The sequence below is a fragment of the Sorghum bicolor genome, chromosome 1, assembly GCF_000003195.3.
Source record: "Sorghum bicolor cultivar BTx623 chromosome 1, Sorghum_bicolor_NCBIv3, whole genome shotgun sequence".
NCBI lineage: Eukaryota > Viridiplantae > Streptophyta > Magnoliopsida > Poales > Poaceae > Sorghum > Sorghum bicolor.
In genome coordinates, this window is record NC_012870.2 from 78,369,275 (window position 1) to 78,390,706 (window position 21,432).

Here is a 21,432-nt window from a genome sequence, read left to right on the forward strand (position 1 = left end):
TGGGCCGCGCCGCCGCCGTCGCCGCCGCGGCCGGTTCCTGATCTCTCGAGCTATGCGAGCGAGGACTACACGGCAAGGTCACCAAGGGGCGTCGCAAGGTGCTGCAACAACTTCTCCCTGCGCCGCCGCCTGACCGACACTGCTCCAGGCCTCCAGCGGACGCGACGCCTTCTCAAGGGCAATCTGGTGTTTTTGGTTTGGGTAATTGGGTGCATGAATTTAGGAAGGATAGAAAAAGACTGTCCCATTAGCTGAAAAGTCACCGTTTGTTCATTTATTATAAAAAAAATATTATTAAATAGTTAGCAGATTCGATAGATAAGTTTAAGCGAACAAGCTGACACGTACTATACTACATGGCAAATTTATGAAGCCCGTGATAAAAAAAATTTGACATTTTTGCGATGCTAACTTTTACTCAAGATGGCAACGGGTACCCCAAACCCAACTGATTTTTACTCTATTAGGCAGGAATATGGGTCAATTTCTCTACCCTTGGGTTCGTTAATGAGCAAAAATCCAAACCCAATGGGTTTGTGGGTATGGGTCTGGAGATGTAGTACCTGAACCCGTAAACCTGTGGGTTTTTAAAACTCAATCCATCATAGTGAAGCAATCATATCAGTCCACAAGATCTTTTTTTTTCTACTAAACTACTATGTTTAGAGACATATATAAGATGGTATGTTCATTCAAGTGAAAATGAGAAGAATGAATATAATTTCATACTCATGTTCTTTTTTTTGTTGTTGCTATGTGGATACGCCCATAGGTAACCCGATGGGTACCTGTGACCCGATGGGCATAGGTCTGGGCACAAAATTAAACTCGTCATGGGTTATGGGTTTTTAGCATGCAAATTTTATGTTTATGAGTATGGGTTTGGGCTAACAAAACCCAGTGGGTTTATACTCGTTGCCATCTTACCAATATCAAATAGCTAATTTTCTCTGACTCAACAGTGTGATGATTGACTATCTGTCAATTTGAGGGGTTGATTACTGTATATGAATTCAAGACATCTAGGTTCCCGTAATTATTATGTCGATTTTGTAAACTCTGAATGGTAAAAGAGATGCTTCAGCATAACAAAATAGTGTCAAACTTTGTGTATGTGAGAATGGGATGCAAAAAAAAAATGCATTGATAAACTCTTATTTGTAAATTATATATTCTGAATGGTAACAGAATGCATTGATAAATCATCACATGTTTTTTTTCCATGTGGCAAGAAGCATTCATACTTGCAAAACAAATGAATCATCACATGATCTTTCTTGTCTACGGTACGTACTGAACTCCATGCCATGCCAACTTGAGGTAACAAACTAGTTAGCAAACCCTCCCTAGCTACAAGTTTAAAAAATGATTCGGTGCTAAACTCTAGAACTAAAATATAGCCTCTGTCCTGTGAAGTAATTAATCTGATCTCATGAAGAAAATAAACAGTCATGGTATTACACACCGATTTTCTTCCATCTGAATATGAATGTATATATGAATGCATCTTGCCACGTGGAAATTTTTTTGCTTTTATGCGAACAAAAACCCTTTTTTATTTTTAACCTTTTTTTCCGAATAATAGTCATATTTATACCTTTGGATGTCTTAATTGCTATCACGCCATCACGCTTATGTTACATGAATTTTATACAAAATAAGATTAAACACTGATGAAATCACTCACTAGTTTTAGACCGGCACATTTATTTGTACATGCATATTATTGACTGATAATAAACGTACCGAGATACATACACCGTCACACACCGATATGTAAAGGAACTTAAGTACTATGGTGAGAAGACACACTAGGTAGCTGCTGAAACGCATCTCTCTCTATCAATCAGAAGACAAACTTTGCTCTGGTCGACCTTTTACACGCTTTTTAATCGGTATTGGTAGGAAGCAGCCAGAACGCGCCAGACGGCAACTTTGCAAGATCTTCAGAAGGATGGAAGCACACTCTCTCAGTCCTCGCAGCTAAGTTGAATACATGCATCAAATTGTCGAAGGGGTGAATCATGTAGACACAGTCAGGCTCCAACCCAAACCTAGAGGCCGTGCAGCATCCTCCACCATACCCACACCACAGCAGCGCTCGGTCGCCGCCACCACCGATCCCATCTACAACCTCGCACCACCGCCGCCTTCCGACGTCCATCCTGTACAGAGCGATGCCAGTAGTGACCGCCGGCTCCATGTAGAAATACGCAAGCAACTGGTAGTGCTCGCCGTCCATCTCGAAATGGCAGATGTGAGCGCACCACCCCCAGGGGTTTGGCGGCACGACCTCTGGCAGGCCGCCCATCGCCACGACGCGGATCGCCGGGTGCGGGTCGAACTCGAGGATGCCGTGCTCTAGCATCGTCGCGGGGAAGTAGAATCTGCCCTGGCATGCCGTGAGGTGCCATATGATGATCTTCCTCCACACCAGACCTTCAGCGTCGTCGCAATATTTCTGCTGCGTCCCCACGTCGTACTCGTACTTGATCCACTCGGCGGCGTCGGCGGCATCGTCGTTGTTATTCTGCTCGCCGCCGCTGCCGGCGATGACGACACGGCAGTACCACAGTGTCGTCTGGTCAGGATGAAGCACGACCACTATTGTGTTGTTTGTCGTCGTTGGTTTGTCCGACGACAATGCGGCGCTGAAATCTCTTGGGAGTTGAAGAGTGTCGTCGAAACGTGGCAGCTCGATCTTATCACAGGTGTAAGGATCGTAGAGAAAGGATCGGCGATTATCTTCTTGTTCTGAACCTAGAGATAATATCCACCCTTGACAGGTGGCTGCAAGTCTCGTGCTACCCCTTAGCGCCTCGAAGTCGTGGGTGAGGCGCTCGCCATTGGAGTCTAGCAAAATGGCGTGTCCATCTTCAGTAATCGCATTGGGATCGGTGGCGACGAGGAACGGCACCATGGGCAGTACATGGCTCGACGCCTCCTTATTACTGCTTGATGACGACATTATTTGCTCCTCGACCTCGAGTGGTGTTGGTGTATCCGGAGTCCTCACCGGTATATATATAGTCGAGACTCGATCGTGGATAAACAAGAGACCTCTCTCGGTCGCCTCTTAAATAGACAAGAATAAATAAAAGGAATACACCTCTTCCTTATCGGACTTGGATTTGGAGTGTTACCTGTGTTCCGTATATACGTACAAGTCACAAGTACTACAGCGCTTAACACGAACCTTCAGGTTTGGGCTTTGTCTAGATCCAAAAAGTTTTTGGATTTTAATATTGTAGTATTTTTATTTATATTTAATAATTATTATTTAATTAAGCTTAAAAGATTCATCTCGCTGCAATTAGTTTTTATTTTTATTTATATTTAATGCTCCATATATGTACAGTAAGATTCAATGTGACGAAGAATCTTGAATTTTTTTTGTTTTTTTGGTTAAACTAAACAAGGCCCTGGTTCTCTGTCCAAAAAGTTTCCATCCATCACATCGAATATTTAGACACATACATAGAACATTAAATATAGAAAAAAAACCAAGTACACAATTTGATTGAAAATCGCGAGACGATTCTTTTAAGCCTAATTAATCTATGATTAGCTTAAGTGCTACAACACATGTGCTAATGACAGATTAATTAGGCTTAATAAATTTAAACGAGTTATTTAATTAGTTTTTCTACTGATATCAAATACTTCTTCCAGCATCTATAAAACATGTGACGCCCAAAAACTTTTACCTCTTCAATCTATCTACCGGTTACAGGCTCACAGTCCTGAGTCCTGACATGACGGCCCCACCCGCCCCCAGGCCGTTCTGACCCCACAGCACGCAAGGAATCACGGCCATCCATCCCTGTCGCACAGTCATGTCCGCCGTTCAATCGCGTCTCCCCACCAAAGTCATTATTCCTCCCGTCCCGTGTGTGTGGTGTGTCGCCTTCTTCCTCCTCGCACACGCCAGGCACGAGACCAACACCCCCAGCGCACGCACTCCAAATAGCGAGCCGAAGAGGGGCCGAGGCTACGAGTCCTCCACCTCTCCTCCGCCGCGTCGCTCGCGCTCCACGCACGCGCCGAGAGCCGAATCGGAGCCGTGAGGCAGCCGCCCCCGGCGGATCGACCTTAGGGCCAGGGCATGGGCGGAGGGGACGGGGACGCCGACGCCGGCGGCGAGCCCGCGGCCGCGCAGGCCACGCTGCACATCCGGTGCACCAACGGCTCCAAGTTCGCCGTGCGGGCCGACCTGGGCACCACCGTCGGGGCGTTCAAGGCGATCGTCGCCGAGAGCTGCGACGTGCCGGCGCCGCAGCAGCGGCTGATCTACAAGGGTCGGATCTTGAAGGACGACCAAACCCTAGCCAGCTACGGTGCGTGCTTTCCCCTTTCCTCTCCTGAGAGTGCTATACCCTTGGGGGTACGTGGTTTCCCCCTATCCTCTCGTGAGAGTGCTCCTACCCCCTTGGTGGTGCGTGGTTTCCCCTGTTACGTTGTGGACTGTGGTCGATTTGGTTACTCATGCGTGCGAGCTGCGATGTTGCACTCTCGGTTCTCCCTTGCTGGTGTGTTAGATGCAATGTCTGTTAATATATTTCCTGCCGTCAGGACATGGAGGTTTGTTTCTTGGCGATGATGGTCATGGATGATTCCGTACATTCGGAATGCTCCGTGGTAGGTGCAGCATGTAGGCTTAGCGCAAGGAGACTTGCAGGTTCGTTGATAGTCTACGATAGCAAAGATGCAGCAGGAGAGAAATACATGCTGCTTTGATGCCTTGACGTGAATGTAGTTCTGAATATGCTGAAGCCATGCAAGCTTTGAAATGCAAAAGTTCCACTCACCTGATGATAAACTCTACTACCCTAACCACGCAGCAAGGTAGTAGAGTTTATCAGCAGGTGGGTGGAACTTTTGCATTTCATACTGTATATATGCTGATATCACGATTGTATCTTAGTGTTCTGTGACTTGGAAGGATCATCATTTCCATTCTGAGTTCTTACCCATAGTTTAAGTTCGTTGGTAACGGACGCATCTTGTTAACCGTTTTTATTGATCCACGTGTCAGCCGTAAGCATTAGCAGCTACTTTTGTCGTCTTTTAGATGTCAACATGAACCATCCTTTCTATTTAGGGGGCATTGTCCACGTGTTCAATATCCGTCACAAAATGGTTCTAGATGAAATGGAAAGATATGTCTAAAAGATATCACAGAGTCTCAGTGCTTTACAGATTTGATCCATGGCCATCGAAAATTTTTGCACACAACCTATTTTTATCTGCACCGGCATTTACCTGATCATATTTAAATGGTTTATCTTGATGTTACCTTTATACATTGTGCTCTTTATGGCAACATTTAAAACTTACGATATATAGAGAGAACTTGTCTATTTTTCATACAGCAGGTTTAGAAATTGTTGTTTTGTTTTTTGCTAACACAATAGATAATTTAGGGGTTTCATGTTGCATTTCTGATTCACCAACAATCCATGCAGCTGTATAAGTTCAATAAACCAGCAGTTTGAATGTTATGTAGAATTCTCATTTGTCAAAGCTGAGGTAGACTGTTGCCACTTGTCAAATAGTACTAGCCAAACGTGAAACTTAAATTTGTTTATGATGCATAACTGAGTTCTTTGGTAGAACATCAAATATCAATAGTGAGAGCCCATGGGGATTTTATGGAGGAGACCTTTTTTGTGTTTTTTATTTACGCCTATTCGATTTTGATCTCACTTACAAAGGAACTCTATGCTACCAGTTATCACCAATTAGAAATAAAGGACATTCTGAATTTTGTTTATTTTGGTGATGGAAACACTTTCGTGTCTGAATCGTAGCACTTTTTACATTTTGATTTGGCAAGCTGTTGCCTGATTTAGGAGCTTCACCTATCAGTGTGCTCCCTTATTCTGTTTCCGTTCTCTCTTGTAATCTTGTATTGTCTCTTTATGAAGGTGTGGAGACAGACCATACAATCCACATGGTACGTGGTGCTGCGCCACCACCAGCATCTACTGCACCTGCAGCCAACCAAGAACCTACCACTGCTGCTCCTGCCAGTTCCCCGGCAGCAGGATTGGGTGGCTTGTTACAAAGTCTGGGTGCTACAGGGGCTGCTGCTAACAGTGGGGGGTCAGGTTTGTTTGGATCTGGCCTCCCTGAGTTAGACCAGATGCAACAACAGCTAGCGGAAAATCCGAACTTGATGAGGGAAATAATGAATATGCCACTTATGCAGAATTTGATGAACAGTCCTGAACTCATACGCAGTATAATAATGAACAATCCTCAAATGCGTGAGCTTATTGATCGCAATCCAGATCTTGCTCATGTCCTCAATGATCCAAGCATCATGCGCCAGACTTTTGAAGCAGTTCGGAATCCTGAACTCATGAGGGAGATGATGCGGAACACAGACAGAGCCATGAGCAACATTGAATCTTCTCCAGAAGGATTCAACATGCTCCGTCGCATGTATGAAACTGTCCAAGAGCCTTTTCTGAATGCAACAACAATGGGTAGCGAGGGTGATCGAAACTCGAATCCATTTGCTGCTCTTCTAGGAAACCAGGGGTCTAACCAAGCAAGAGACTCAGCTGCAAATGGAACAACTACAGCTTCAGACCCCACTTCAGGCTCTCCAGCTCCAAATACTAATCCACTTCCAAATCCTTGGGGCCCAAATGGTAAGTTTGGATATTCATTTTTTCCCATGTTGGTAGTTGTGTGTATCTTTGTTCTAAGTCTTAAAATCAACAGCTGGCTCTACCCAAGGAGCAGCAAGGTCCCCTCCTGCTAGCAACACTAGGAGTACCACAGCAAGTGGCCTAGGAGGGTTGGGTTCAGCAGATTTGGGAAGTATGCTTGGTGCCAGTGGTGGTGGCTCTGATGCTACCTTCTTGACTCAAGTTTTGCAAAACCCAACTATGATGCAGATGATGCAAAACATTATGTCTAATCCTCAGTCCATGAATCAGGTATGATGCTTGAAGTACTTCTGTTGTGAAATATTTGATAAAGTGCATATTTCTTGTCCTGCTTATACATAAAGTTCTGATACTCTGTTGATGCAGCTGCTTAATATGAATCCAAATGTACGTAACATGATGGAATCCAATACTCAAATGAGAGAAATGATTCAGAATCCAGAATTTCTTCGCCAGTTGACGTCTCCTGAAACATTGCAGGTGATCAATCATACTGCTCTAGCTACATGTGCATAAGAATATACTAAATGTTATTTCTTTTGCAGCAATTAATTTCATTCCAGCAGTCTTTGATGTCACAACTTGGCCAACAACAAGCTGGACAGTGAGCATTTCAACTTTTGATTTCACCTTTTTTTATGGTTATTTAGCCTAGGGAAAGGTTTTTTTTTTTCATTTGTTCTTGTATCGCAATCTCCAACTTTGTGCACCAACTGCCTTTTGAATTCCTTTTGTTGTTTGATCCAGGGAGCGGACACAATCAGGCTCTGGTGCAGGTATCTCCTGAATTTACTATCTGCAGTTTCGAAATGGACTTACCCAGAATTTATTTGCACTATGACTTATTGATGTTTGTTTCTTTACATTCTGTATGGATAAACCACAAGATCAGTTTGAGCATTTCTTCCAAAGGTCATTTAAATATTTAACTTGAGTGAAAATTTCCACACGAGAATAATAATATTCTTTGACCAAGTGACAATCCTAGGAAGAAACATGTGTGGTTTTCCTGACCTTTTGAGCTAATTCAACTCTGTTAGGGTCCCAAGTCTTTGCCAGAACTTGATTTAATTAAACTTGTTTAGACAGTCGACTGCCTTTTTAATTGGATTTACATATGATCTTGCTTATTTAATAACTTTTGGAAAACTTGAATCCTAGGCAATGTCAACCTCAACACCTTGATGAACATGTTCAGCGGGCTTGGTGCTGGTGGTGGCCTAGGTGTTCCAAATGCTCCTAATGGTTAGTACATAGTCTGTTCTGTTAATGCAGAGATTAATCATGCAGTTCAACTAAGTATGATCCCTTGAAGCTTTTCTCTTTGGATGATTTTTTGAAGTCTTCTCATCAACAAAGTAATGTCAAAATTTGCAGTGCCGCCAGAAGAACTGTATGCAACACAATTAGCTCAGCTCCAAGAAATGGGTTTCTTTGACACACAGGAGAACATCCGAGCCTTGGCCGCTACCGCTGGAAATGTTCATGCTGCAGTGGAGCGACTTCTTGGAAATATGGGCCAATAGAATATGATGATGATCATAACTGTTTTGTAGTTGGCGTTGTGAGATTATGTTTGGTTCATTGGTTTTACACCTGAGATTCAGAGGCGGCATCTAGATTCTGTGTTTAAGGATGAATAAAGAGTGTACCGGTAGAACCTTTCATATACATGTGGTCTGGTGTCATGGTTAAAATTGTTGTTGTTGGTACATTGGGTTGCTGTACATACACATTGATCTCTTGCAATGTACATGGACAATGTCTTTCTGTACAAGAGGGTGGGGGTGGGGCAGGGAGAGGGAATATGTAGAGCAAACCATGAGAACTCATAAAAAATTGTATTTCGATTGCTTAAGAAAATATGACATGCATCCATACCCCATAGATGTATTTTGTTGCAATAGTTGGGATTTCCTCAATTTTAGAAGATATGAAAATAATAAAATTCAATGAATTTTGTCATTTTCATATGATTTTTTTATATAAAATGAGTTTGAATTCTAACTATTGTGACAAAAATACATCTATGCTTTTCGAATGTGCATCGCTTCAATTTTTTTTTGGAGCCACGGAAATATGATTTTTGATTGACGTTGCATGTTTGCACCAAGAGATAGGTTCGCTGTACATATTTTCCCCATATCTTGCCTACTGGAGATGACCAAAGTCATGGTTCATCAAAATCATAGTGTGCCATGTTTGTTAATTACTTCTTCCACTCAAATTTATAAGACATTTTGTGTTTTTAGATACATAACTTTTACTATACATTTTTTAGACAGTGACTATGCACTTAAATAGATACAAAATAAAAGTAATAAAAGTACATTTTTTTTTCAAATTATGAGATGTTTTGGTTTTATATTTTTTGTCTACACATTTAGATATGATCACGCGAAGTGGGATCACGTGAATGCGACACTGAAGTTTATTTTAGTGACAAACCAAACAGCGAACTTTATTGTTTAAGGATAGTTGTGTCATTCATTGACAATTCGAGATTAAAGCTAGGAATCATCGTTCCAAATACAGTTTTCCTTTGAATGTGACCAAAGGATTTTCTTCTGCTGGGGTGCTTTTGAGAATTCACAGCTTGGATGGCTGTGAATATGATCCCCGCTACACCCTCGAACTGATCCTGGCCGTCAACTGCGATCATGTCACGCGATCCATCCGTCCACTCGGCCCAGTAAAAGCGCCCGAGGAGCTGCCCATATAAAACCCTTCTCTCCTCCTTTCGCCCTCACCCTCTCGCGGCCCCAGGAGAAGCCGCCGCCGCCGCCGCCGCTGCCGCTGCGTGCGCGTCCGCAGGCCGCAGCCACAGCAGGCGACCGAGATGGCGGTAAGAACCCCAAACCCTCCTCTCCTTTCGTGCTTCTCCAGTGGATTGCTGCGTCTGTGCCTTTGCATCGAGCGTATGGTTTGGGTGGATTTGTTCACTAATCACTAGGGGAGAGTGGGGGAATCTAGGCAAGCCTTTTTCGGGGTAGGGCGTCCTCGTCGAGCATGAGCTAGGGGCTCCTGGGGGATGGGCACGGTGGAGGTGGGGGCGGAGATGGGAGGGAAGACGAGGCGGAGAAGCGGCGGCGGTGGAACCGTGGAAGTCATGTATGGTGCGGCGCCTGTGCCTGTGCTTCTGGCGAGTCCCAGTACCCCAGATGTAGGCTTTGTCACATAACAAGCGTAAACAGACTGAATGCCAACACATTCCCTTGTACTCTTATTCAGTTATTCTGTAATGTTGATGGCACTAAACAAGTGAAAATTCATGGTGCCTTGGGAATGCATCAATCATCTTATTCATAGAATGGATTCAGTAAGGTGATAGTGCAATATTATTGCACCAAGCCAATCTCCGCTCTAAAGAAAGCATATTGCAGAAGGAGAGAATATGGCATGTTCTTTGTGGCTCAAAAAAACTCCATGACAGGGCGACAAAATTTGGGCTTCTAAGTTTTAGGCAAATCTTTATATGTGTCACCACTGTCTTCTCGACATTTGGACCTGTTAGCCTTAGGATGAGTATCCACTGCTTCCTCTAGTAAAGACAGCCTGTCTTACCATTTTCTAATCTAGAGCCACCCTTATTCCACCATTGATCCACCTGGAGAGGAAGGCAATGTGTCCTAGGCATTGTATGCTAGCAAATAATTTTGCTCAAATGTTATTGTTTGTATTGAGTTGAGTGAACATTGTGACAAGGCGAGCCTTGTGGCAACTGGTGGCCTAATATTGTTTGTATTGAACTGAGATTGATGGTACTAGATTTGCTATGCTTTATATTTTCTTATCAAATGCACTAAGCTGCCTGTGGGCTTTATGAGATTAAAATGCATGTTCGCTAAAATATTGTTCGTGCGAAGGGAGGGCATCTGACCCTTACAGCCAAAGGACGCGCTGCTTCTGGCTAGCTCATTTGATTTGGTGATTAGTGCATCTGCTATCTATTTGTGGTTTCATGTTCATGTGGTGGGGAGCTAATGTTGAATGCATGTTACACTGTTTTTTAACTGTCCATGAGTGTTTATGAGTCTCATTTCCTGGTTTGATTAGGATTTGAATTGCTTAGATTGTTAGGTTTAGTAGGTCTGCACTTAGAGTATAGCTGATATGCCTGTGATGACTTTGGTTGATGTTTGTTAATAGACATATTGCAGTGCCATTAGATCTATCTTCAGTAAGGGGGCACTGGTTCATAGACACATGTCAGTAGGATGCTTTTGCCATCTATGTTGTAAACTCAGCTGTGTGACTATTGGTAAGGACATGTTTGCTGCTTAGTTTGCGTGTTTGATCTACTATAAGTCACTGCATATGTTTGATGGCAACTTAGAGAAGTCCCTTGTATGGATGAGTGATAGTCTTTTCTCATATTCAATTGCACCTGTGTATTCATGTGCTTTCTGGTTATGTCTCCAGGGAGGGTTCGTCAAGACCCAGAAGACCAATGCGTACTTCAAGCGTTTCCAAGTGAAGTTCAAGAGAAGGCGTGGTATGCTCTGTTTGCTCTCTGAATTGTTTTGTTATTTTTGCTATTTGCTGTGTTTGATAGTCTACATTTCTATTGTGCTCGTTTGCAGCTGGTAAGACAGACTACAGGGCAAGGATAAGGTTGATTAACCAAGACAAGAACAAGTACAATACGCCCAAATACCGATTCGTTGTGCGATTTGTATCCTTTGAATCTGTTATTTCTGTGCTTTGATCATCTTCTCTCTGCTTATTATTTTCCACATTGAGCATTGGAGGCATTGTATCTCTTAATAAATATCTTTAGACCAACAAAGACATCACTGCACAAATCGTATCTGCAAGTATTGCGGGTGATATGGTTCTTGCTGCTGCCTATTCCCATGAGCTGCCACGATACGGTCTAGAAGTTGGTCTGACCAACTATGCTGCAGGTATATTTTTGTCTGCAAAGAATGTGTAATATCTGTTTTGTTACTAAGCACATTTATGTTGTATTGCTGACTCCTTGCCCCCATCTTGTAGCCTACTGTACTGGTCTTCTTTTGGCTCGTCGCGTGCTCAAGATCCGTGATTTGGATCAGGAGTATGAGGGCAATGTTGAGGTAAAATTCAAACAAATGTTTATATTTATTCTGTTTGCTGTTTTGATGATATTGCATTGGGTGAGAGATGATCTTCTGTTCTCAGGCCACTGGTGAGGACTTCTCTGTCGAGCCAGCTGAAGGGAGGAGGCCTTTCCGTGCACTCTTGGATGTCGGCCTAATTAGGACTACCACTGGAAACCGTGTCTTTGGTGCCCTGAAGGTATATTCCTTATGTATCATGAATGATTGTATACTTGTGAGATGTTTTCCTTGTGATTTGGTTGTAGGTGGCTCATCAAAAGAAGTTTTTCGATATGAGATCAGTATTGCTTAAGTCTTGATAAATGTTTATCACTAGTTCCATTTTCTTCTTGAATTTAATAACATCAATATTCCATTATGAACCCCCACATGTTTCTGAGTCCACACTGAAAGAATGGACACTCCCATTTATCTAATTTTCAGCAAACTATAGTTTTGTTGTATGTTTATAAAGGATATGTTTTTATGGAGAGCATTTTAACACAAAATGCTTGTTGCTGCAGGGAGCTTTGGATGGTGGTCTGGATATTCCTCACAGCGATAAGAGGTTTGCTGGCTTTAAGAAGGATGATAAGCAGCTGGATGCTGATATCCACCGCAAGTACATCTATGGTCTCCATGTTGCTGAGTATATGAAGGTAAGTTGTGCATGTTGCTTGACAGATTATACTTTTTCCCATGTAATGATTTGGATATCAATTTGTAAGTTAATTTTCATAAATATGTAACTATCCCACATCAGGTGCTCTATTTGGGGGCGCTGACTAAATCTCATTGGTACTATTATTCTCGTGAACTATTCCAGAATCTGGCTGATGAGGAGCCCGAGAAGTACCAGGCTCACTTCAGTGAGTACATCAAGAAGGGAATTGAGGCTGATGACATGGAAGCTCTGTACAAGAAGGTCCATGCTGCCATCCGTGCTGATCCTAGCATGGCCAAGTCAACAAAGACGCCACCAAAGGAGCACAAGAGGTATGGCCCTACTAGACTACTAGCTGACTGATGTTTCTAACTTTCTATATTCTATATAGTCTACATCTGAATGTTTCTGCCCAACCTAATTACATAGTTTGCTTGCTACTGAGTCACTGACCTGTGCACATCTTCTGTTTATTTTAGGTACAACCCCAAGAAGTTGACCTATGAGCAGAGGAAGGCTAGCCTCGTGGAAAGGCTCAACGCCCTCAATTCCTCTGGCGATGCTGATGATGACGAGGATGACGAGTGAAGTGCTAGTCGCGTCACAGTAGTGCTATCTTATTTGGAGATCAGAACTTGCGCAATGGTGTTTATTGTTCCCTGTAGTCCTGCAACAAGCATTTTTGTTTGAGTTTTGAGCTGGAGACATGGAGTTGATGGATTATCTTAACTAAAGATGTGGTGTCTGTTGACCTTGCTCTTTTTGTCCCTTGATTTTGTCAGTCCTTAATGGCTTCCCTTGGTTTATAGTGTCAGGATAATTCAGTCTGTGGCTTTCTGTCCTGTTGTTTGGCTTTTCGTTTTATGGTGGATTAATGTGGTGTTCTGTATTTTATTCGAATGCCTCTTGTAGCTGTTCAGGTTCAGAGTATGTTCGATTGTTATCAGCAGTTTAGCCATAAGTTTTTCTTTGTTGCCTGTTGTCCTAAGAGGTGATGAGCCCCGATGCAGCGAGACATATGTACTAGGCGAGTTTGTAAAGTTATGTTTATTCGGGGGTCTAGGTAAGGTTGATCCCACCAGGGCACGGTCTAAACAATCATTTTGGTTGCGAGATGTGTTTGGATGGGGCTGAGTTCGGAAGATTTTATATGGTGCAATGCAAAAATCTGGGCATTGCTTACTGGTAACCATCGTCTTGAGCGCAAGTCGCAACCCTATAATGGATGGGGGTGATGGATGCAGCCCTCCTTTTCACGTGACGGCCCATCGCAAGCAGATTGTTCGAGGAGATTGGCTTGTTGAGCATGGGCAGGACTGAACGGCCTCAGCTGAGGATGCTTGCGTGCGTCACGACGCTCGTCTTTTCTTCATTTTCCCCTCTCTTTTTGGTGCATTATTCATTCGTGACACGGAACCGTCCCGGAACGAGAAAAAAAAAATCGCGGTAACGCCTCCAAAGTGTGCGCCGCTGGTCGCGAAGTAGCCGTGTCATGTTTTACCGCACATTGGCCATGGCCGTGAAAAATCCGAGGGTGCTTTTCCGGCTTTTGGGTAGGCAGATCGGCCACATAGACTCTACAGTAGGATTACTATTTATTACGTCCCGTGCGCATGTGCACCCACACAGATCTTCCCTCGCCGTCGCGCCCGTGGCCATGCGCTGCGCTCGTGTGAACGGCATCTGCAGGAGGCTTTGCTTTATCGAAAATACCCTGCGCCCGTCGCGTTCACACGCCGTCACGCCAGGCACGTCCAGCTCCTGCCGTTTCCTCCATCGTCTTATCTGCCTGACGCCCAGCACCTCCGGCAACAAAACGAGCTGTGTTTTTTCTGGAGGACGGCGCGCGCCGGGGAGCGTGTGGACGAGGCGCGGCCCATAAAAACCCCACCCACGGCCACCCAACCCATCCGGAGGCGCGTCGGCACACGTAGCACTAGAACGTCGCGAGCCGTAGCCCCACAGGAGCACAAACCCCTGGACTGGAAGCTGGAAGGATCGGGAGCGCGACAAAAACCCCCAAGAGCCACTCGCTGCTGCGCTGCAGTTCCCGCGATATATAATATAACCGGCGGTGTGTGGCTGACCTCGCGTACGTAGCCCGCACGGCGCACGCGCTGCACGCCGCCCCGGCCCGCCGTCCGCCCAGCTCGACATCGCCGCCGCCGCCGCCATGGATCCGTACAAGGTACGCCGTGCTCCCCACAGTCCAGAGCCGCACCGCACCGGCTAGCTGCTTATGTTCTTCGTTCATGACTTGATGTGTTGCGTTGCGTGCAGCACCGGCCGTCGAGCACCTTCAACGCCCCGTACTGGACCACCAACTCCGGCGCGCCCGTATGGAACAACGACAACTCCCTCACCGTCGGCGCACGAGGTAACTGCTGCTGCTGCTGTCTGTTCGTACCGCCGGCTAGAGCTACCTAGCGATGCCGCCGTACGTCGCTCTAGCAGGGGTACCTGATGAGTGCTGCGCTAGTAGTGGAATTCAGGTAGCTAGTACAGTAATACGTTGCGGTTGGTTACGTACTTACATGGCGGTGATACTACTAAACGCCTTCGATCGAATAAACTGTGTAGGTAGCTAGCTACGTACGGGAAGTTTCGTTGTGAGTTTAGTAGGAGTCAGCTACGAGGAATGATCAGCAACATGACGAAGCTGCTGCAGAGAGCAGAGCACGTACGCACGGTACCACTAGAAGAATTTCGAAGTAACACCTTTAACTAATACTACAGTACTAGGAGTACTTCATTAATTGAACTCCAAGTATTATCTGGTTACTCCTATGATAATTGATAAGGACAGACAGTAAAAAAAATCTCAACTTAGCTCTATTATTACCCCTCGTAAATATAGATTAATGATGAAATTCACAAAATATATCTAAAAAATAAAGTTCTCAGTCCACCCTACCTTATAAATTTATGTCTAAAATTAGAAAAAGAGCACTAAGAATTCCACTGGGCCAGCAGCGGTAGAGGGGGCAGCAGCCCCTCTAGCCCCACTGTTGGCTTCGTCGCTGACTGTACCTCCAATTCTAGAGTTCAGGAAATCAGGAGTACTATGTCAGCTTAGTCCTGGTTTACTTTACCACTAGTACTTGTGATGTTTAGAATCAAATCATCAAGCAGTCGGAAGTAGCGCACTCCTGAGTCCTGACCTCTCGTGGTCTCGTACGTGTAATTTGACGGTAATGGCAACTGAGCTGAGCTGAACAAGAACACAGTTGAAGAAGCGCTGTAGGATTAATTAGTTAATTAATCATTATATTTGTTCGTCATGGATCAGGTCCCATCCTGCTTGAGGACTACCACCTGGTGGAGAAGCTTGCCAACTTCGACCGTGAGCGGATCCCGGAGCGCGTGGTGCACGCCCGTGGCGCCAGCGCCAAGGGCTTCTTCGAGGTGACCCACGACATCACCCACCTGTCGTGCGCCGACTTCCTGCGCGCCCCCGGCGTGCAGACCCCCGTGATCGTGCGCTTCTCCACGGTGATCCACGAGCGCGGGAGCCCCGAGACGCTGCGCGACCCGCGCGGGTTCGCCGTCAAGTTCTACACCCGGGAGGGCAACTGGGACCTGGTGGGCAACAACTTCCCCGTCTTCTTCATCCGCGACGGCATGAAGTTCCCGGACATGGTGCACTCGCTCAAACCAAACCCCAAGACGCACATCCAGGAGAACTGGCGCATCCTCGACTTCTTCTCCCACCACCCGGAGAGCCTCCACATGTTCACCTTCCTCTTCGACGACGTCGGCATCCCCGCCGACTACCGCCACATGGACGGCTCCGGGGTGCACACCTACACGCTCATCAACCGCGCCGGCAAGGCCACCTACGTCAAGTTCCACTGGCGCCCCACCTGCGGCGTCAGGTCGCTGCTGGACGACGAGGCCGTCGCCGTCGGCGGCGCCAACCACAGCCACGCCACCAAGGACCTCACCGACGCCATCGCGGCGGGGAACTTCCCGGAGTGGACGCTCTACATCCAGACCATGGACCCTGAGCACGAGGACCGCTTCGACTTCGACCCGCTGGACGTGACCAAGACGTGGCCCGAGGACGTGTTCCCGCTGCAGCCCGTGGGGCGGATGGTGCTCAACCGCAACATCGACAACTTCTTCGCCGAGAACGAGCAGCTGGCATTCTGCCCGGGACTCATCGTCCCTGGGATCTACTACTCCGACGACAAGCTGCTGCAGACCAGGATCTTCTCCTACTCCGACACGCAGCGCCACCGCCTGGGACCAAACTACCTGCTACTCCCGGCCAACGCGCCCAAGTGCGCACACCACAACAACCATTACGACGGCTTCATGAACTTCATGCACCGCGACGAGGAGGTGGACTACTTCCCCTCCAGGTACGACCCTGCCAAGAACGCGCCGAGGTACCCAATCCCGGCCGTCCACATCACCGGCCGCCGAGACAAGGTACCCAATCCTCAGTGATCATCATTTCATTTTTACTCTAATGTAGAATGTAGTAATGTCTACTCGATCCATCACTGACTGAGTCTGAATGATCGATCACCTGTTGGTTTGTTGGTGCAGACTGTGATTGCCAAGGAGAACAACTTCAAGCAGCCTGGGGAGAGGTACCGCGCAATGGACCCAGCCAGGTATGGCATTCCATTCATCAAATGCTCTCTTACTGATCACTGAACTGCATGTTTGCTTACTGAGCTGAACCGGACTGTGCTCATCATATCTGCAGGCAAGAGCGATTCATCAAGAGATGGGTCGATGCACTCTCTGACCCCCGACTCACCCATGAGATCAGGAGCATCTGGCTCTCCAACTGGTCTCAGGTAATGTAACTGCAGCTTATTCAGACAATGAGTTGCTTGCTGAACTGAATGAGTTTTCTGAATCGCTGGTTGCCTGATCAATGGATGCAGGCCGACAGATCTCTGGGCCAGAAGCTTGCGAGCCGCCTCAGCGCCAAGCCGAGCATGTAAGATCAGAAAACAGCGCAGGGGACTGAACTCTGCTTCGCTCATGGAAGAAAGGAAGACAGCCTGAAAAAGAATCCCTCTTATTGATCGGCAACACCCAACCTGATGCTCCAGTCATTCTTGCATGCATACTGAGTCTCTTCTTTGTATAAGAGGACATAACATATGGTTCTGTCTCATTTCTGTACCAATCAATCATCATCATGTAATAATCTGTACTTGCAGACGTGTCTCCACCTGATACTACACTGGATTATTGTAAGTGCACCTGCTTGTTGAATTCAGGACACATCATACAATAAATTATGACATGTCTTTGTTAGGATTCTTCTTTGTTATATCCGTAGCATAGGATCGTGACATACAATCGCTGGCGGGAGCATAGCAAGCTGAAATAACTCCTTAAAGAGCATGCAGAAAAAGGAAATCATTCTACAGACAGTTGGTAGCAAGCCAGCCTTCGCATGGTCTAAGTCCTCACCGCCAGAAGCTGTGCTGGGGCCCGGCGATGAGTGTTTGTGATCCAAAATTAACTTACTCTGTTCCTTACCGATGCTCCAGATTGTGTACATGATGACTGCGCGGCCGGCCGTCTTATTTACGCTGATCACCGGAGCCAAAGTAGCATAGCATCATAGCAATCTCTGAAAGTTTGATGATGCAGGATCGACGGCACCTGCACTGCATTTTGCGTCCGAACTCTTGACTGCCTCTCAGACCGGCCTCTCTACCGACGATCAGGATGAGGGCATGTCTTAGGCCGCTTGGGCTCATGTTTTTCAATCCAATAATTTACAACCAATTTACCTTAGGCCCTATTTGAATTCTTAGAATTGAATTTATTTTAATAATCATAATTTAGACACATATTAATTAAGTGGATATAGTTGCATATGAATTATATTTGTATATTATTATTGGCTACACGAGAGAAATTCTTATGTGTTGCATTTCTACCATAGGGGAGTGACTTGAAGAGCATGTTATAAGTTGCAAAGTAGAACTATAAAATGGTGATTTATATAATCAATTTTCATCTCTCGCTCTATGGATTTGAGATAGATTTATACGCGAACTTTGGGAAGTGGTGGAATGTCAAATTCTAATCCAAATAGCCTAATTTATTAAAGTAGATTTTAATTTCTCAAAATAAAAGGATCTATATGTATTGAAGCATATTAGAGCGAAAATTTGACTAACATACACTTCACCATAAGTAAATTGAGATGGATATGAATACAACCAAACAAGCCCTAAGCGGTTTCTAACTCTTTAGATGCATCTTGGAACGCCTTCTTGGACGTCGTTCGAACTTGTTGGGAGAGGGCAGCATGTGAAGAGATAGTCAATGCAGAAACTATCGTGGTTTCTATAGATATTAATTGTAGTGCCACATAAATATTTTGCTGATGTGGCAAGAGAGTTATTGAAGAGAGAGAGCAAAAATCATAGAAACTGGGTCCAAGTTAGAAACCATGTCTACACAAAATCCAAGACATGAAGTGATGTAATTGGCTAAAAATTGAGAGAGAATGAATGTGATTGGATAAAAAATTATTCAAACTATTGGACCATAGTTTCTATTATATAGTGTCTATAAAAATTAATAGGTAGCGTTATGAGTGCCCTAAGGCCACTGGTTATTGGAGCTTGCTCTCAGCTCGGAGACCTAGATTCGACCCTTGCATCTTCTTAATTAAAAAATGGGGGTGCGGTCTGCTCCTTCCATTGAGTATTAACAGTGGGCCATCAATTTGTGGGCCATCATAAAAATTAATTGCGCGGTTCCTATAGCTATTGGGCCATCGAACGGCCTTAACAGTTATTTCCTGGTCCAAAGAAATCGTTTTCTGAACAGTCGGCCCACATGGCTGCATGCAGTGCAAGCTCTGAGCTGAGCTCCTGAGCCTCCGACAGCAAAACTCATCATTTTATTTCTTTCACCGCTCATAACGCAGCGAAGAACTGTAGCAGATCTTGGAGCTACACGCAATGCGCATCCCTCCACACCACACTCCACCATCCATCCACCAGAACGCGTACGAAAGCAAAGCAGCTAGATAGAGCAATAGTTTTTGGCAGGCACTAGCACTACCCGCGCACTGCCACCCATACCCCATATCAATATATCATACATCAGCAGCGCATCAGATCAGTTTTCTTAACGACGAATCCCCACTCCAATCATGCAACAACAGTTAGGCATGCATGTACTGCTATACGCAGGATCGAAACCTATGACGAGACCAAGAGATGAGCAATGCTGCAATAATCCCTAGCTTGGTATATCTCTTTATCCACAAATAGAAGCCCAACACGAGCACCCACCAGTGCATTATTAGTGCCTGATTGTGCTCTGAATGCCTGTCGAGCCTTATTAGATATTTCAGTGCTCTCGCATGTTCGAGAGAGAGAGAGAGAAAAATAATTTACACAGGAGGATCTGGATAGGGGGGCCAGCATGATTGGCACAGCTAATTAACAAGCTAGACGTACAGCTAGCTAGCCGAGAGGACTTCTGGGGCCGGCCGGGCGGAGAAGAATCTGCATTGGCTGACGCCAGCCAAGGAATCTTGCGCCAATGGTAGCTAGGGTTAGACGACGACCCCAACAAACAAACTAAATCATCATGCAGGCATGATCATCGGCGACGACAGACAGAAAATAATACAAGTATACACTGGAGAATCGCAAGTGCTCCTTTCATTAGCGCCGTCAGTGGTGGTGTTGGTGGCTCCTCACGGGGGACACGCCAGCGGCTAACATAATCGCACTGCTGTCTGCTTCGGGCGCCACCACGGCAGGATCTCGTCCGTATCTTCATTGGACTAATTGTACGTAATACTAATTAATCTGGTGGTGTTAGCATAGCATACACTGCGCCAGATATTATTCGTGGAGGGCCAAGCTCCTCCATGAGCCACTCCATTTGTTTACCTTGATCGGTGCCTGCTGTTAGCTTGCTTTTATATTTTAGCTGCTAGTTGCATTGCATGCATTGGGGGTGTCGAGGCCGCTAGCTTAGAATAGAGGAGATGCAGATGCAGGTATGCATGCAGCTATAGTGCGCCTGCACACGCCCGCCATGGGAGCTACAGGCAGGCGCGTACTGAGACTGAGAGAGACCAGTCCTGCTTTCAGGTGGACGACAGGCCGGGTCGGATTAACCGACAATATTTTGATTCTGCACTCCTGCAGGATCTGCAAGCTGGAAGGTTTGTGTAATACAAAAGAGATTCGCGCAGATGCAAATTAATTAAGGTCCCCTTTTAGTAGGATTTAAAACGGTTTTAGCTTATATATATTGTTATACAGTTATAGTGTCACGCACTAAGTCGAAGCTCGCTGATAAAGCCAAAAGAATCGCCAGCACACGGTGTGCGCGAAACAGAGGCAGAACTAGTTTCGCGGTTGCATTTCTGAGCTCTCTGTATTTCCCGGGTACGTCATTGGCATACAAAATTACAAATTCTGGCGTTTTGCGTGAATGCGTCTGCGTCTGAAACTCTGAATCGATGGTGGAAAAGTCTCAAGTCTGAATATTCCATGCTCCCCGTCTGACAAAGTGTAGAAGAGTCGAGACTAGGTAGCGATCCAAGAGAAGTTGGAATCTTGCTCCATGTCACGATTAATTCATTTGACAAGTTGTTATCTCGTTCGATGGTCAATTAGCTAGCAACGGAGGGAATGGGATTGCCTTTGCAATAAGCTGCGTGCGGCCCACGGGTGCTTGCGCCAAGCGCCAACCCTGTGCGTGCGCACGCATCGTGCTCTGCTCACCATTCTGAAAAAAAGCAATTATATATGTTGACATAAAATAATCATACATCAATTTATAGTATATGCAGACGATCTGCCTATCATAAGTTGAAACCTGGCATCATATCACAGGAGCCTTGTTTAAGCTGGAAGGAAGAATGATTCAGATCTTTCTTTTCAAACAAACAAACAAAATGATTATTCGTCACCTTACTAATATCCTATCCTATATATAGATTGCGAGAGAACACGCAGACATTCACTACGAAACCTACAGCCCTTCAATTCAC

General features: G+C 45.4%; 3 protein-coding genes across 3 annotated transcripts; all 3 read left to right on the plus strand.

Moving 5' to 3' along the window:
• LOC8061431 (ubiquitin domain-containing protein DSK2a) lies at positions 3,911–8,538 on the plus strand. Its single transcript, XM_002465876.2, has 8 exons — positions 3,911–4,337; positions 5,928–6,659; positions 6,733–6,950; positions 7,047–7,160; positions 7,226–7,284; positions 7,428–7,456; positions 7,842–7,925; positions 8,058–8,538. Exons 1-8 carry the CDS (start codon positions 4,106–4,108, stop codon positions 8,204–8,206), a joined length of 1,617 nt encoding a protein of 538 aa, XP_002465921.1. The 5' UTR covers positions 3,911–4,105; the 3' UTR covers positions 8,207–8,538.
• On the plus strand, positions 9,377–13,319 carry LOC8085680 (60S ribosomal protein L5-1). Its single transcript, XM_002465877.2, has 9 exons — positions 9,377–9,525; positions 11,103–11,175; positions 11,264–11,355; positions 11,461–11,587; positions 11,679–11,758; positions 11,844–11,960; positions 12,286–12,420; positions 12,588–12,757; positions 12,905–13,319. The coding sequence occupies exons 1-9, from the start codon at positions 9,520–9,522 to the stop codon at positions 13,011–13,013; spliced, it is 909 nt and encodes a 302-aa protein (XP_002465922.1). The 5' UTR covers positions 9,377–9,519; the 3' UTR covers positions 13,014–13,319.
• Positions 14,343–17,710, plus strand: LOC110430724 (catalase isozyme 2). The gene is made up of 6 exons (XM_021448587.1): positions 14,343–14,613; positions 14,706–14,802; positions 15,715–16,859; positions 16,980–17,047; positions 17,143–17,236; positions 17,327–17,710. The coding sequence occupies exons 1-6, from the start codon at positions 14,599–14,601 to the stop codon at positions 17,384–17,386; spliced, it is 1,479 nt and encodes a 492-aa protein (XP_021304262.1). The 5' UTR covers positions 14,343–14,598; the 3' UTR covers positions 17,387–17,710.